General features: G+C 31.3%; 1 protein-coding gene across 2 annotated transcripts in view; it reads left to right on the forward strand.

The window, feature by feature from the left end:
* Positions 1-19,300, forward strand: part of LOC106682364 (proton-coupled amino acid transporter-like protein CG1139) — an 86,175-nt gene that overhangs the window by 2,999 nt on the left and 63,876 nt on the right. The window contains exon 2 of one of the 2 annotated variants that reach the window (XM_014423166.3): positions 17,568-17,666. The exons of the other annotated variant lie outside the window; for it this stretch is intronic. Within the exon in view, the coding sequence (XP_014278652.1) occupies positions 17,630-17,666 (37 nt within the window). The 5' untranslated portion in view covers positions 17,568-17,629. The remainder of the gene's footprint in view (positions 1-17,567; positions 17,667-19,300) is intronic. 2 annotated transcript variants of the gene reach the window in all.

Here is a 19,300-nt window from a genome sequence, read left to right on the forward strand (position 1 = left end):
TTATAGGAACAAATCTGATAGGTGAAGAATTAAGAAAAAAAAATTTCAAGTACATAGATCAGAGTATTTTCCTCACCATTAGCCTGCATTATTAAGATTTGAAAAAGGAAATGACATCAATATTGAAGTTGGAATTCTTGAGAATGGCCTGAGGGTCGAAACGTTGGAAAAATTTTAAAGAATAAAGGTTGAGAGAAAAAAAGGATCAAATTTGTTTTAAATTAAGAATAAATTTATTTAATTTTATAATAAATTTAATTTGTCGTTTTAAAATAAAATCTTTTATAAAATATATGTGAGTCAAGAAAAATATTTTACCCACGAATTAGCCAAAGTAGTTGATGAAATTTGTACTGAACGAATTTTCTTTAAAATGTAGAAAAAAAAAGTATTCGGTCTTAAAAAAAGTATTCTGCGTAATTAAAATGACAACTTATGATGTAAAATTACTAATTTTGTTATAAACCCGTTTGTAAATTAACATAAAAACCACAAAATATTTTTTATATATAATGAATTATCATCGTCAAATCGTGGTCTCTTACACCTAGGGATGAACAGCGCCTTAAGATTTTCGAAAATAAAGTATTGCATAAAATATTCGGACTGAAACAGGACGAACTAACGGGAGAATTTAGAAGGCTTATCAATACTGAATTTATGGAACTACACCCGGTAAATATAATTCAGTAAAAATATAATAAAGTTTTGTTGGGGCGTATAAGGTTGTAGGGCTTAGTAACGATTGGATCACTGAAATGTTAATAAACCCTGAAATGGTGGGTAAACGTCCGAGGGGTAGACCAAAGCGTTGATGGGAGGATTGCGTTTAAAATGATTTAGGAGAAATGGGTTTGAAGCGACTTCACTGGAAAGGTGTATGTAGAGAGCGATTGGTGTTATCGGGCATCGCAACTTTAGGTTCGCTAGGCCTCCATGATTATTATCATTATTAGCATCGTAAAAAATTATAAATTTAATCAGGATTTAGTGAAATGCTAATGGACTAAATTCGGATGAGCGAAATGAAAGCATAAACAATATAATAAATCATTTTAATTAAGAATAAGCTTTTTGATCAGAGTCCAAGGATCGACTAACTCAATGAAAGTTTCATATATCAATGAAAACAACGTCGTTTATTGCTTAGAGGACAATAACATGGAATGAACGACTCACTGATGGAGGCCCGATCTACAAACGGGAATAAATATTTTGAAGGCGGTAAAGATGACAGCATGTGACGTAGAGGCTCGCTGAGATTAGGTCAATTGCTCCGTCCTCTCGGCCACATAGATTGGCTCAATTATTAACTCAATAGCGCATCCGATCACTCACTATAAATATAGTTCGCCTCAACCGCTGCCTCCATGCCCCCAATATCTAAACAGCTATGCTTTTTAATGTTTCAATAAAATATTCTTTTACTTTATACAACTTTCTAAACTTGAATGATGTGTGATTTTCAAATAAAGGGGAATTTTCAAGTCGCGCTAAAATAAAATAGTTTCCAAAGTTAACTCTACCTACTTGTTGGTTATAATACGGCCTCGGGATACATTCATTTATAAAAGATAGCATAAATAATTAATATTTCTACGTTTTACTAATATTTTTCATGAGAAATTTAATCCTTATTGCTATTTCAGTCCCAGAGTTTCATTTTTTACACTCACCTACATTTTAACTTTTAATATTGAGAAAGCTCGGAATTTCTAAGCATAGCGTTTACCACATATTCCACTCTTATTCATTTCACAGACGCCGGCCGGAAAGGAATAACAACAGATTAGTAATACACTGTTGCTTTATATAGTTTTAACATGCCAAAAAAAAAGTTTAGATTCTATTCTTTGATCAATTATTATTATCCTATAAAATATGAAGGTTTTATTTTTTTTATAATTGAACAATAATTAACTATTAAATGGTTTTGTAATGCTTATTGTAACATTATTTGTCGTTGTTGCTTAGAGCATCATTGCCACTGTATCTTTTTGGCCACCGTAATATTTGTCAAAATTTCAAATTAAAATTTCGTTCCAAAATGTTGTGATAAAGTTTTGTTAGCTAGTGATTCTAGCTAAAGTTAGCATTTAAAATATTTAGATTTTTTTTATTTTTAGAGGTAGGTGGTAGAATATTGTGTTTAAAATTGGGACTTGAACGTTTTATGTTATTTGAGAATTATTAATATAATGGAAAAAACCTTTTTTTTAATTGGAGCCGAATATGTTTATTCTTACAAATCAATTACTCAAAAACTTTTCTCATTTATTTCCTATCACATCTCCTTAGGTAACTCTTAATCAGAAACAACAAGAAGTAAAACACCTCCATATACCTTCGCCAGCTACTGATATACAGTATGTCTTCAGGTGTATTTGTATGCCTTGAGGATCAATCAATAATGCAACTTTATTTAGGCGACGTTTCGCAACTTTATTGTTTGCATAGTCTTGTTCTACAATAAAAAAACAGTTTTTTAGAACAAATACTTTCTATAACTAATTACTAAAAAAAACTACAAGCACATAGTGTAATTTATGATTAATAACTATTACAATTAAAACATTGCTTGATGAAAATATTGCTTACAATTTTCTTATACAGCCTGTTCTACATTTTGATCCAACTAACTCCAGGTTTGTGCCGGATCTGAGTAGGATTCGAAATTGACGTAGGTTTGCTTTTGGATGGACAATTGTAAGTATTGTTTTAATTGCAATATTTATTAAGCTGTATCTCAGGATCTATTAGTTGTACTGATGTGTAATAGCACTCAAATCGATGCTAGCTAAATACATCACAAATGAATTGATGATGAAAACTTTCGTAGGAGTTGCAGTTTAGTATATGTAATAAAATAAAAGCCAAAGCAAATTCAAAAAATGCCAATTTTTTGTTTTTAAAAAATGTATACCTGTAAATATTGAACGTAAAGACCGCTATTACAGTTCAAATGGCCTTGGTAAAATTCTTTATTATTTTCTCATATATTTCTTATGTTAAAGAATTATTTTTTTTTTAAATTTCGGTAAGCTAACCTTTTCGATAGCTGCTGAACTAAAATAGCATACAGGAGTCTTTTTACGTAGGATAGAAAACACTTTCATAATTCACATTCAAGCATTCTAAAACGACAAAAAAGACCTGTCTTTCTTTGTGAAGACACAACAATAAAACCTTTGCTAACGGTGAAAAGGTTGCCTACTCCTTCAGATAGTAGCATATATATATATATAAGTTACAGCCTTAGTCAGCTGTTACTTTGATGTCAGCTGACTTAGGAGATCAGCTGATCGCATGTATATAATGAGATGTACCGAACCCAATAAAGTTAGTATGTTACAGCAGTTCACGCATGTTACATCTAATTCCTTCTTCTCTTTTTTGACATTTGGCTTTCGCCGATACTTAACTGGTGCCGAAACCCAGGATTTTTAGATACCGGAGTAATTTTCAATCTAAAAGAAAAATGTTTTTTCATTGTTCTCTTTGAATTATGACCAGTATCGGATTAGTGAGAAAAGCAGTTCTGAACCTAGAGAATATGAACACCGTATATGGTAAAACAACCAACCTCAAGCTGCAGTCAACCAAGCTTTAGCAGCTGCCAACCAACCGCAGGCGATTCAACCATTACCATAAGTCTCTTTAGCGCAATTTCATACCACGACGCTAGAATGGATCAAGGTCCGTACGGCAACTGCCCAGGACCTGAGAAAGTCGGTATCGGACCTAGAAACATTCACCGGAGAGACCGGGGATTAAATAATTTTTTAAAAGGTGGCGATCGCCTGATGGGGCGAATACAAGCGAAGATGTCGGAGGATCTATTGGACAACGAGGATGCAAAAGCACTGAAAGCAGCGATAGTCTGCCGTATAAAAAGATGTATCCTTAATCTGATTCAGGCAGATGAAGTGACCTCCTGGAAGGTCATCAAAGAAAGATTAAAGAAGGCATTCGGTGGAGGACGGTGGACACCGGAGGAGGATATATTCATGATGTTCAGAGAAACGAAAAAACCGAGACAGTCTAATGGTCAGTACGCCGCAGAACTCCTGGCACGCTATAACAGAATTGAAGACAAATTCAGCGAGATGTTGGAGACGATCCAAGTACAGGGTCGAATGCAATTCCTATCCACGGTACTGAAGATTCAGTTGGCAAAGGAACTGGAAGAAAGAGGGAATGCTGAGAGACCGTTCGTTTGTGGAATGTGTTCAAGATCTCATTGATACAAGCGCTAGAGAGGTGGAGGCCCAAATGAAAGTAGAACAGGCAGGGTGGACTCGGATGGAATATCATCGGCCAAGAAACATGCCAAACCCTTGGAGAAGAAGAGACCAAAGAGATGGTAGAAGAGAGAGAAATAGTAACACGGAAAATAGAAGGAGCCAATTTAAACCCAGAAACAATGTTCGGCGGGAGGACCGCAAGTGCCATGGGTATGGTAAAACTGGACACCTAGCAGCACAATGTCCCCACACCCGATGATATGAATGTGGGATAAAAGGACATATAGCTCGACAGTGTCCCTATATGTATCGACGGAGGGAGCAAAATGTGCCTGAACCGATGGAGGTCAATGCTCAGAAATAACCTACAAATGTCGTCAACAACAGAGGAATGAGGGTGCACGAATTGGGGCAACCAATCAAGCTGAGAACTGACGAGACAACGACTCAAGAGGGAATACCAACATATTTTTTTTTACAGAAGGTGGTATCCTCGGAGCTACGGGGAAGACTGTCCATGAGATCCCATTGAAGCAGGAGAGGGTAACATATGTAAAGGAAAGGAGATACCCACAGGCACTACGTCACCACATCCGGGAGGAACTCGAAAGTTTAAAACGACAGGGAATCATTATTGATAGTACATCCCCATACAATAGTCCATTATGGGTGGTTAAAAAGAGGAGTGCGCCAGGTGAAACTACTGAAAAGTACAGAGTGGTGATAGATTACAGGAAACAGAACGAGAATACCATTGACGAAAAGTATCCAATCCCCAGATATGAAGACATTTTAGACAGGTTGGGTGGGCCGACGGTATTCAGCACACTGGATTTGAAGGCTGGGTATCATCAAATTAAAATGCACCCTAATGATCAACTTAAGACGGCATTCACTTTTGAAAGGGGTCACTATGAGTTTACAAGGATGCCGTTTGGCCTCAAAAATGCCCCATAACCTTTCAGCGCCTGATGGACGAGTTTCTGAGAGGAATTGACGAATTCGTCTGTCAGATTTATATGGATGACCTCCTTCTGTTCAGTACGAACGAGATTGAACACGTGCAACACTTGAATAGCGTGTTCCAGAGAATAAGACATTTTGGGCTCAGATTATTTGACATTTATTTGGAAGATGAAAACCACGGGAATGACCAAAATTAAACATAGTGAGTACGGGGGAAGTAAAATAACGACGATCTGGTCGCAACCAGGCGTGAAGAATGACCAGATCTGTAGAATTTTAAAGAATGCTTCGAAGCCTGGAGAAAAACATCACCTGTATGTTGTCAACGATACCGTTTGGGAGAAGATCAAGCGGCTATGGCGTGATGAACAGATTGGAATAGACAGGACATACATCCGTTGTAAACTGATGGTGGAAACCCTTCTGGAAGAAGAACAACAAAGAGAAGTCACCTTAGCGTATCATCAGGGAAAGACTATCACCGGGGAATCCATGAGACTATGCAGGGGTTGAAGAGAAGATAATTTTGGTGAGGAATGGGGAAGACTATATCTGAGGTTGTAGGGAGCTGCGAGGTTTGTCTACGCACTAAGTGCGACACACATCCGCCTAAAGGAAGACAGGAGAAGACACCTACCACAGATGCTCCACTCAAAGATTTACAAATCGACACATTTACATGGAAGGGGTAAAAATGGGTGACCATGATTGACCTCTCCAGTAAGGCCGGAATGGCGCACCAGGTGCAAGATAGGTCTTCAGAAGCAGTATTGGCAGCTCTCCGCTAGTGGTTTCAAATCTACAGAGTTCCCGAACGCATCTCATCGGATAGTGGAAGAGAATTTGACAACTCTTAGATACGAAAGGAACTGGATGTGATATGGCACCTCAACACATCAGAACAACCCAAAAGTAGAGGAGGCGTATAGCGGCTTCACGGAACGCTAAGCGATCACCTTCGATTGAACCGGACGTGGCAATGCCAAAGGCAATTGCGGCATACAATCATTCATTGCACAGCGTTACGGGGTTTTCGCCGTTCGAGATCGTTTTTGGGCTTTGTGGAATTCGGCGGTTGTAGTCCCGCAATCAATGTATGATTGGGCACGGCGGCGGACGGTGACGAGATAAGCAACAATCATGTCTCAAGAAAAAAGCTATGGGAAAACGTCCGGGGAATATTGGAGAGGGAAAAATCAGGAGAGTAGCTCGGGAGAATTTAAACCTCACAGATAGGAAGGGAATGATAAAAATTGGGACAAATGTATATAGAAAGTTGGGATCAAACAAGGGTAAGGAGATACAGCGATACGAGGGACCATTCAGGGTGATAATAATAAGAGAACATAATGTTGTAACTATTAAGAGCATCAGAGAACCCAAAAAGCGCAGGACCGTTCATATTGAACAACTTAAAATCCCACTAACCGAAACACCTGCGCAAGAGTAATCCGGAGTGTCCTCATCTCAACTTATCTGTTGTGTTATGGTGATTAATGTTTTTTTAATTTATCTTTGATTATGGCGACGTACTGAATAAATTACGTTGCATTTTTTTTTTTATTGTATAAATTCATGATTTTATTTTTGTTTTGCTTTACTTTTAGTTTGTAATAAGTGATTACGAGGAGCATCTATCTTTTGCTTTCTTTATTGTATATAGTTTATTTATTATAAATAGTTATTGTTGTTGTATTTTATATTAATTTATTGTATAGTTGAAGTAGAGGGAGTTACAGCCTTAGTCAGCTGTTACTTTGATGTCAGCTGACTGAGGAGATCAGCTGATCACATGTATATAAAGAGAAGTACCGAACCCAATAAAGTTAGTATGTTACAGCAGTTCACACGTGTTACATCTTATTCCTTCTTCTCTTTTTTGACATTTGGCTTTCGCCGATACTTAACTTATATATACTCGTATATAAACACCAAACTTTGAAAGTCATATTATCACTGAAGAGGTACCTAGTTTATCTAAGTTACATCTCGATTAAATAAATATCATTGCCTCAGTCCATAAAACAAGTTATAAGACATTACTTGAATCATAAACTTATTCTATTTGGCATGTTCTGAAAATATAATATTGTATTTCATGTGAGTTGTAAAACTATTCCTGAAACGCATTTGCTACCCAGTTTCAGAAACTCATTATGTAGTCCTATCAAAATTCTAATTGAGATGGGTCGTTATACAGCCTGAGGAGAGGGAACCATTACCTTGGATTAAATAGTTTGAATATTCATGCACTGATAGTCTGTGGTGTTATTTGATAGCCATGAAAGCTTAGTGATGTTATACTTAAACCATTTTCTTATCCGGGAAATAATTTATAGAAAGAAATATCTTAGGTTTATGACTGGAAGATTTTTAATATTGGATTTAGTGAAAACATCTTTCTTTTTAAGGGTCTTTTTTCAGAGCTCATTAATTAAATCAAAATATTTCGGGACCATATCCATATATGGCGGATGCACTGCAATATAAATTACATTTCTTTTCGTTTAGTATTTAAATTGAAATATAACAAAGCTCACTAGATTTTACTGTTATCTCAAATCAATTTTAACGAAAGAAAAACACTATAATTATTGTTGAAGGTTGTTTTATGACCAGTTGAAATATGAATTGACTGTTTTGCTTTCTTCCATCGACTATTTGATTATCATATTAAGGACTAAAATAAGGTATTATGTGAGTCGTTCAGAAGCTAGTCTATTTTTTGATCTTTTCTGATTTTTATAAATTTCAATGAAATAAATAATATTCTTCTTAGTTATAAAAGGATTTACTGGTTGCTTCCTTTTTTTATACCTTCTGAATATATTGTATAATAATTTCAGAAGCCATTGTGAGTAATTCCACTATTTATAAATATTTTTTTAAAAATTAAATTCTTCTTCTTATTTTGATATTTATTAATAACACTGAAAAATAATAAATTCATAATGACTGTAACGGTCACTTCTACCATTTAGAATTGTTCGAGATTTGTGTACGTCCTTTTTTTTAATTTAAAATATAAAAATATTACATTGAAGTGTTTGTGAAAATTATTGTGTTAAAAAAAAATTAATAAATTTTCTTAATAAAAAATAAAAATTTCAAGGGAAATAGAACACAGTGAAAGTACTAGTGATTCGCTATTTTATCCTAATTCAAGGAGAGTTAACCGTATTGATACTGTCACATCGTGAGATAACGAAAATGAAGAAATGATAAAAATGACCGAAAATTTGGTAGAAAACGTAGCAGGAATCCAAGGAAATAGTCTCGAAATACTGAAAAGCCAAAAAAGATATAAAGTAAACAATATTAAAATAGAAATAAAAGAAGAATTCCTGTAAAGAAATTTGATAACAAACCTTATAACTGTTTCTCAAAGTAAGAAGGCGATGAAAACATTCTACAAGCTGTCATCATAAGCAAAATCTTTTTTTAAGGGGGTTGGTTAGAGTTTGTGTTATCAAAAGACAATGACCCAGAAATAATACCAGAGGACCAAGATCTTAGTCTTTTGAATATTTTATTAGACTTAACGGCCAAGATGTTAGTGTTTTTCAGCTGCCATAAGCTATAAGTCCTAAAATATTTATGAAACTGTCATTGTTTCAATAAATACTTACGTTTTTATTTACACATCCTATCTTGTCTTTTTGCAGAGCTTACAGTCCGTAAAAAGACTTAATATACTTTTCTCATCAGTTTAATAAACCAAGAATTAAAAAAATTAATATATTAAAAACATTAATTGCCTCAATTTTCATTTCCTGCACTTAACCGCGTCATTGGGTTCTGAATGACTCATATTTTCTCTACCTTCATATTTCACATTTTCTCCACCTTCATACCATACTCAATCTCGTATGGAGTATTTTCCTAATGAAGCTTTTATTAACTGTGTATTGGATATTAGTTTCTCCTCGCTAGTTTTCAGGAAGGAACACAGTCCTTCTGCTATGTCCACAATCGAAACTGAATTGCTCCTTCACTATAAGACAAATTAAACCTAAATTTCTTGAGTATTGTGTCTTTTACACCTCTTGTATGGTTTGTATTAACTCCGAACGGTATTCTATACATTTGAATAGCTATAATGGAAACCTGTTAATCTCTTCTTTGAATTTGCAGAAGGAAATATATCTACACCACATATTCTGTTTGAGGAGTCACAGTTCTTTGAATGATCTAAGATTTCACCGTTTGACGTGTAGGTATCCTTTACCTCCTGTTCAAAAGGTCCTTACTCAGTTTCTCTACAAGAGAAGTTTTAGCCAAGTACATAAAGTGTGCAGCAACACCAGTTTGATCAGGCCTGACAGGTTTTTTTTTTTTATTTGACGGCAGCTCAAAGGAATAAAAACTTGACTCCACCCCCCTCTAGGATAATCCGCTCCTCTTCTCTGTATGTCTTAAATTACCAGACAGATGCAAAAAAAATTGTTACTCTAATATTATTTATTGAAAGCATTTCATTCGAACAATGAAAAAAATAGTCTTAATAGATAATATAAAAAATTATAATATAAATTTATCACAGTTCATAAGAGGAAAGATTCTTTCTTTCTTATGAATAGAAGAATAAACACACAATAAATAAATGATGTATTCTGTGTACAATATATAATATATGTATTACATATAACATATTGACTGATATTATCACTAATAATATTATATTGAACTAATAATGTGACTAATATTTTGTTGTATTTGTTATATTGTAAGAATGATTCTTATTAATCTTAACACTACTATCCTTATTTTTGTATATGTTTTATGTTCTATTTATCTGTTTTGTATGCATTTGTGACTCCACTGTTACTATTGTATTGCTATGTAGTAATTTTTAGTATGTGATTGTCAGTAATAGTAACAATAGTTATTGTCAATAAAACCATTTTTATATAAATCAATGTTTCGTTAACACTATTAGTGGGTTTCTTGTTTTAACAAATATTATTATATAGAATAAATAATAAAAGTAGAAAACTAATTTTAAAAAAAAATACAAAACGAAAAAAATTGAAAATTAAGAAATATAAATTACCTAATTTTCAGAAGATGTATTTAAATGTTTTTAGAATTTGTTGATGTTTAAAAATTTTTAGTAATAATATTGCTTCAGCTTTCTTAAAAAAAATAATAAATTAAATACGTCATTTTTTTCATATTGAAATGTTTTAATAATATTTAAATGACATATTGATTAATATTTATAGTTTTATGTCTAATTAAATAACATCTTAACTATAATTATTAACATATTTTTACAAATAGTTTATCGTATAATAATTTAGTATATTTAGAGCAGATATTTTCAATATGTTTTATTTATTTTTACTTTGTGTTTGTTATAAATTAAATTTTAACGGGTTGTATATGTTTGTTTGACCAAATAATAAAACATCTTGTCTTTTATTTAAACAATTAAAGTGAATAATTAAAACTATTTTGTATGAATCTTGTAGGAAATTTAAACTTTTGTAAGATTATAATTATTATTAACTTTGCACTAACCTGAACGAAAAAAAATATATATAAAGGGGCAGCAACAAATAAAACAACTTATATATTTTTGTGCGTTTTCTAAGCATTTTTAGAGCAGTTGATAACACTGTACTAAAGTATTTCTTTCAAATTTTTCAATATGATACATATACAACTTGTAGACAATTTAAGGCTTTTTAACTTTGGTAATTAGATTGCCATAGACGCCTTAAATGAACAGAAAGTTAGAGGGAGGTTAACCCGAAAAAGTGCTTTTTCTAACCGTTTATTTAGAATGGGCGGAAAATCCTCAAGGGTTGGGGGGGGAGTAGAAAACTTCAGAATTATTCAAGAGAAGAAGATATTTATGTTATAATCATATTTTCCCACCTTTTGTAATACGAATCTCTTTTTTGAGCTCTCTCTACAGCTGGTTAAATGCTAGAAGTAAATTTAAACTTCAAAGGAAAGTGTCTACCTGTACTTCATCGCACGGGGTAGGGTTGGTTTCTAAACTATCTCTGCCTTCCCTTCAATAAACTTCTATTCTTGCACTTTTGTCAATCATACATCATATATTTTTTATTTCTGTGCGTAGCCTCCATTTAATTGTTATTTAAAACAACAAGTGATGCAATAAAATTGTAAGTAATAGTTTCAATATATATTAAAAGATTTATAATATTGAATTACAAGACAGCAAAGGAAATCTATTATCTAAATTAAAACCGGACCAACCCGGTCAACTTTCATTAAAATAAATAGTTTAAATGAGATAGTTTTTTTTTTTTTAGATCCAATGATTTCTGCACCAGCTAAAAAATAATAATTTTTAATTCAAATATAATTTTTTATTTAATAATTTCAAGGTTTAAATCGCAATTTTACTAACATAGCTTTAAGCTTATGTGTAACTGTTGCGTGGATAAAGCTAATAATTCACAAAAAATTACTTGAAAAAATAAAAAATGTTGATGGACAATGTACTTTTTGTGGTTAAATCGTGAAAACGCTCAGCATTAATTTATGCTCCAGAATGAATTCAGCTATGAATAGCTCTTTGATAGTAATGACTTTAGTTTCGTTATGTTTTCAACAATTTAAACTGAAATTATACGATCAAAAATGATATTGTAATAATTAAGGCTGGTATGTGAAAATAATTTACATGTGATTGTTGTAACAATATAATTAATTAATGAATTGAATTTGGGATGTAAAATATATTAATATAATATGCTAATGAACTAATATTTTCAAACAATACTTATTAGTAAAACAAGCAGTCAATTAATAAAAACTTTATGAGTAATAATAAATACAAAAGAAGGGCAGTTAAATTCTTGTAAAAAATCTTCCGTTTAATATTTTTTTATTAAAAATCCAACTTAAGTTCACCTCCCGTCTTGGCCCTTCTGGGTTTCGTTCCATCTTCAGGGTTTTTAACTATAATTGCAATATTCTAATTAAATGCATTAAACTTATAATATATTGTTAAAAGTTAAATAATCTATCCATGTTATAAGCATACCTTATAAAAGTGCTTTATAAGTATTGTTTATACTGATAGAAATAATTATAAAGAAAAAAATGAGGAATCTACTCAACCCCTACGCACGAGGGATCACCGATTTCGATGAAACTTTTTGTTGATACTAGGTCCAAAAATATTTGACACGTGTCCGAGGGTTCTTTCCAGTACGCTAAAAACAATGTGAGGAGTTATGAGTTTATTTCATGAATACGCTACATCGACAGAAAAACATATCCTCTAAAAATCATAATTAAGTGAGTATAACATTGTATATAGACCCCTGGAAGGTGGAACTCTCCATTATTCTGTCATAAATTAAAACTTTTTATCGTTTATAAAGTCAGTATAGCTGAAGAATTACTTAAGAGATAGACTAGTGGTATTGGAAAATATATTAACTGAACAAAATAAATGATTATAACTTTTAACAACTTATTATGTATTTAAAGTTTAATGTAATTATGGTGTAAAATCCTAACGTGATTTAGATTTTAAACAAAAAAATTACCAAACGAAATATTTTTCATGAGGATTTAATTGATTAATTTGGATAGGTTCTTGCTATTAACATCAACTTATACAATAAATATTTGTATATAATCTACAATTTAAAAAAATTAACCACATCTTTTTATGAATAAGTACCTAATGTACACTTATGATTGTACAATAAAAGAAAATAATAAAAATGTTCCAAAAAAACAATATTGGATACTGAATAACTTAATAAAATTTAATTAATTAAAATTAGTTAAGGCATATAATAAACCTGTTTTCCTCTTCCGTCAGCTTATTCGAAATTCTTTGTTATGGCAAGATAATGCATTTGAATACATATATGTCAGGAGGGTGGTAAATCAAGTCTATGGAGGTGGGAGAGTCATGTGAACGTTATTAGGGTGAGTTAGGTGGAGACAAAAGGACGAAATCAGGTTTCATGGGAACTCATAGGTGAATTTTCTTTGGAGAAAATTATTAGACAAAAATAAAAATTTAATATAATAAAAAGAATTATTTACACCTAAGGAACAAAACTGCCAATTCAATTCAATAATTTTTATTCTATCTTATGAACATTCAACTGAATATTTTATTTTATACAAAAATTCAATCAGGTATATCCCAGAAAAATATTTCATATTGTATTTATAAGTTTGTATGTTACATTTTTTAACAAAAAATCAATTAAATGTATTCCAGAAATATTTTATAACCTCTCGAAAGGATTACTCGTATTAATAAAAAAAGTCTGCCAAGGTCATTGGTCAGAAAAGCTTCCTCCAAATTTCTTTTTTTTTTTTTTAATAGTCATTTCTTTTATTTTTGTAAATTTCTTTGAGTACTGTCTACTAGATGAAGCGTTTTTGAAATTAAAGCGAATCGAGGAAATTAATTTTTCTCTGGAGAGGTGAAACTGGAACGTGAGAATGAAATTTATTTAATTTATTATATACCATGCAAACATAACGTAAGTGAAAGTATAAAATAAGAAATTTTACCATCTAGATACCGATCCACACTATTCCTACAAATTTTGCTAAAATCGGATTAATGTTATATGTATTAAATCCCGATACAATTTAGACTACAGACAGTCAAAAAAATCAAATTGTTCCTTGATGTCTCAAAACGTAAAGTACGAGTGATTTTTTTTTCATTCCTACCTGAATACGATACAGTTCCCCTAAGTAGGGAGGGAGCGAAATAAATAAAATCTTGCTTGGCCAATTTGCTTTCTGAACCGTATTTCCTTTGTACCAATCAATCTTTACTTCAACATGTTGCTGTCAACTGTAGAGTGTTCCGAACAAAACGTCAATCATTTTTTAACAGAACCTAAAACAGCTACACATAAAATACTATAGCGCAGAAGATTCTTGTCTGGCATTCCTAACAAGCACAAATAGGTCCTGCCAGCCAATGACATTGACATACTAACCTACTGTGCCAAGAAACATCTCGATATTATTTAGAACTGAGTAACTGTTATTTGAAAATGGATTTTTTTTTTCATTTAGATAATAACAATGGATAGTAAATTTTATTAGAAGAAACATTTGAGATTCAATTGAAATACAAATCGATGAACTACTTGCGACAGAATGAGAGACGTCATTTTTCACCTCGAAAGCCAAAGTAGTATCACGAAAATCGAATGAAGAAGTTAGCCTATTTGATATTTATGGCCTTTATTTTGTATATTTATAATAATTTGTGTAAAAGCAATATTACTCATACCATTAAAAGATATTATTAAAATTAAATTAAATTAAATCTGTACCGCTACAACCGATGAAGGGTCAGGGGTTCAGTAATTTGTAAAGAAGTACTGTTACTAGACCAACGGTTGTCCAAGGATGTGATTTGGTCAGAATCACGCTCGACCACCAGATTTTTACCCGATTAAGGGTACCCAATTTAAGAGGCTAAAAAACGATATTATATTAATAAAAATCACAAAAACAAAATGTGGCTTGGGGTAGAGTAGGTCTATAATTTTTTTTTTAAAGGAAAAAGCAAATCATATTCGTTTTCAGCGTCGTCTAAAACTGCTAAATACTATTTTTCAAGAAAATTAAAAATCGGAAAATTTTAACCTTGATTTAAGTAAAAGATTGACCTTGATTTCTTTCGTTGACTATTGGGCATATAATCGATCATAACTCCGGTTTATTTTTCGATTCCAATGTTAATTAAGCAATTGGAAAACTGGAATGTCTGCTCTTTAAACCTGTGGTGGCATGATTAACGTCTTCAGCGGCAATAGCTGACGTTTGCAAAGAGAGTATTTGAAATGGGTTTGCCACTGTCGAAATTATTATTAACATTTCCATATCTTTAGTATATTTCTTTTAAATATATTTTTAATTATAATTCATTTAAAGTTACATTATTTTACATTTGTTTTAGTGGCAAACCCATTTGAAACCTCCCGCCATATGATCAATTACAATGATTTAATTAAAAAAGAACGTGTGTTGTTATCTGAAAATTATAAATGTTTTGTAATATATGAAGTGTAAATATTGTTCTATTGAAGAATAAAGAACGTAATTATCGTTACATATATATCTTTATCGTTTCACACGAACACGCACTAAAAACCTATATTTAATATAATGAAAAAAAAATTTAATGTTTTATTTTATATCTCCGTTTCTAATTTGCTTAATTATCAAGGTTTGTGCCATTTGGTGCAGTTTATAGAGTCCCAAGCCACTGCCAAGTTTGGTTGATGGTTGAGTAGTGTTAAAGTTATTTCTACTTTTTTTTTTCAAGGGCAATTAAAGGAAAATCAAATTTTGGTCTCAAAAATTTTATTTCCCGATCTTGTTCAAAAATTCGTAATAACGTTTTTCCTCGGGTGCCAAAAAGAACATAATTTTTTTTACAATACTTTTATGGGTCAGTCGGACTGAATTATTTCAACATAGTACAAATTTACTTATGTACTACACAGTGAGCACATTCGCTTTTTTTTCGAATAATAGGAAAACAAATATTAAAGATTCCGTTATGGGTTTCCTGAGGTGCTAATAACAAATCCCATTGCATATATTGGCTCAGTCTATGTTACCAAATCATAATAATGAAGAATACGTAAATATTTAATTTTAACTAAATATAATCATTTTTATCAAACCGTCAATGGTGATCATTAAATCTATATACATCCTCAAATATAGCAATAGCTAAGCACTGACGGGTCAGCTAGTGTTATGATAAACTTTAAATAAAAGTTATTTTATACACCAAGAATTTTGTTTTGACCTAATATATATATATATTTATTATAGATTTTTATAAAATTATTAAACTAATGGGATGATGGAGGTGACATTATGATTCTGCGCATCAACCTTGCAACCTAAATAACATCATCTACCGTATCCCTAAAGAAAATAACAAAGAATAAATTACTGCTGCATTCTTGAGCTTCCAAGAAGCCATTTTGACCGTTATTTGCACCTAAATGAACAATCGAGACAAAACATCTTTCGAATTCAATAGACTGGTCTTTTCTATCATAATTCCATGAATTAATTCATAAAGTAATGCCATACATTTTTCGGATCCGTTTGGAAACTTCGATCCTTCAGAAGTATAACAGTACAAGAGCCCGGTGAAAGAAAAAAGGCAGTTATTTCACTCCAAATTTTTATTACTTTAATGAAAATTACTAGTAAAAATTTATGAGTCGGCCAAGTATAGTTAGGGGGAATACAAAATCGTGGCTGGTTCAAAATGTTGAAAAATATAAATTTTTCATTTTGAGCTATATATCTTTGAAAATAACTTCAACGATAGAAAATCTAATAAAACATCGTTTGAAGTAGAGTAAATTTTCTAAAAGATAGAAGAGCCATAGTAAACCTGTGTCGTTCAATAGTTAAGTTTTTAGATAACGTTTTTAAAAAAGCGATATTTGCAATATATACTGAAAAATCAGTAGTTAGTGAATTTATTTGGAGAAATCAGTTTATCAATTTATCTGTGGAACGTATAGATGTCTAGTGGCACTTAAATTCAATATAGTTTTATGTACTATAAAGTAATATATAACGTTTATAGCATTTTTTTTTAGTAGCATTTTTATGATATTTGCATTTGAATATAAATTTAGAATATGAAAGTTTGTCCGAACAACCAGAAATCAATTTGTTTTAGAAAATACCATGAAAACTACTTCTCCTACGAAGATAAACATCATAAACTACTTTATAGCTCATCAAAAGGTTTAATTCAGGTGCTAATAGACATCTTTACGTCGCATTGTTACTGAAATATAGATTTCCCACAATAAATTCAATAACTACTGATTTTTCTGTACATTTTTTTTTTTTTTTTATGAAATGTTGCTTAAAAAAAGAAACTATCATGGGAACTATTAAAACTAAACAGCTCTTTTAGGCCTCATGTTTTAGTAAATTTACTTTAAATATGATCGTTATAACTTTTGATACAACCACCATTTTTTATTCCCCCTTCCCATACTTGTCAGACTCACCGATTCTGACTAGTAATTTCATATAGTTTTCATTAAAGTGGCCAAAAATTGGGGTGAAATAACTGTTTTTCTCCTCTTGGGCTCTTGTACTATCCGTCGTGATTGATCCGACTCGGTACCATTGAAGTTCCACTGATTTGTTTCCGTAACTTCATATTTACTTCTTTCTCATTTCTTCATTAGTCTCTTCCAATAATTATAGAACAGATGACGTTCACAACTGCATACAAAATGAGAGAATATCAAAATGTTATTCCGCTTTAATTTTCTCAACGGTTTATCATAGTTGGTTATCATGTTATTTTATTTTCATGTTATGCAGCTAGAAAAGATAAGACTGTATTATGAAAAAAAAAGTACTGAAGTGAAGATACAGAGGAGAAAATGTCTAAACCACCATTTAATTTCTGGGACACCATAGGTGAGTCATTTCATTTCATAAGCAAATAAAATGCGCTATTAAAAATGTTAAATTTATCTAACAGTATTTAAAATTTCAACAAGATTTGTTTAACTAGGGAATTGACACAAGATTATCAACCATTATATTAAATTTTATTAGTGGTATTTCAAATCATTCTAATTGTATTATTTCCATTCACCATTTATTTAAATATTCTCAAAGTATAGAAGTATACAAGAATAATTTTTTTCTTGTTATTATTATTTCTTATTTTATGTGAAAATGAGAATCGATAATACATATACTCGTTCAAAAATAAATATAAAATTAGTAATTTATTTAAAAAATTATCATTAAAGCAGCTAATATATATAATCTATATATTCAAGTTTGTAGCTAAATAGTAAATATAAATTTTGATGGTCCGAAAATGGAACAAAGATGAATAGGAAATGATGCGAAAATTAATATTTTAGGTGCTTTTTTTTTCTACCTTTAATCATATCAATCCTTTTATTATGTGTTGAAATAGAAACTATTATATATTTCACCACACTAATAAAGGGGGAAAAATAGTTCCAACACACGAGTCAACCATGATTTGTGAAAAATTGATTCCATGTATGGTTGGAGAAAGAGGGTTGTTTCAATACTTGAAAGTGGGAAAACCAAAAAGTGGATTAAAAAAACTTCAAATGACTAGCAAAACGTTAGAATGAATATATTTGTTTCCTTTTTGAGTGAAATTCCTTAAAAATTTTAAACTAGCTGAGACTGAATTTCTATAGGAATCCCACAACCTTGTATTTCACTCTGGCGAACACCTTATTCAGACCATGGATGGACATTGACTAGATTGTGCATGGATACGAGTGTGGAATGATGATTTGACTGTCCAAAACATTTTTTTTAAATTTTGATAGAAGTAATTAATCGGAAAAATAAAAAAATCTCATTTATTCAAAGTCATATACAACAATAAAAAGTCGAAAAATAAAATGTAGCTTAGAAGATAAAATATCGCAATCGGAGAGAATGTTAACTATGCATATTTTCTTAGTAAAACCATCAAAACCGTTTCTACCATCTTATTTTCTGATTGAATAATTTTGAAAGCAATGTTTTGTTGATATTATTTTTGTAATATTAAATTCAATGTGATTTTTTTAATTTTGATAATAATTAAATAATCCTTAGTTGTTTAGGTTCAAACAATGAAGAAGAAAAAAACAATAATATTTTTTCTAACGGTTTCATATTTTCCTCGGGAGTACTAAATCTGAAATTCAGGTTTGTTACTTCACAGCGTAAATAAATAAAAAAAAACCATCATTTTTGGAACTTTTCCAGTTTTTAGCTTGTTACTAGAAAATTTACAATATTTCGAAGACAAAAAAATCTAGTTAAAATATACTATATAATGTTTATATAATATTTCGTTTTTGGGCTTCCTGAAACGCCTGTAGGGCGCTAACTTTTTGGTTTTAAAAACCTCACTTCTAGATGTTTAGTTCAGGCCGATTATCAATTTCAAATAACATAAACTAACTATTTAAAAAAATCAAATATATATAGATTGTACATTGATATTCCTGGATTTTTTGCCTATTTTGCCTGATTCTTCCCGTAACCCGAACTTTTCAGTGATCCAA

The sequence above is a fragment of the Halyomorpha halys genome, unplaced genomic scaffold, assembly GCF_000696795.3.
Source record: "Halyomorpha halys isolate HHAL.00 unplaced genomic scaffold, Hhal_1.1 Scaffold409.1, whole genome shotgun sequence".
Classification (NCBI taxonomy): domain Eukaryota; kingdom Metazoa; phylum Arthropoda; class Insecta; order Hemiptera; family Pentatomidae; genus Halyomorpha; species Halyomorpha halys.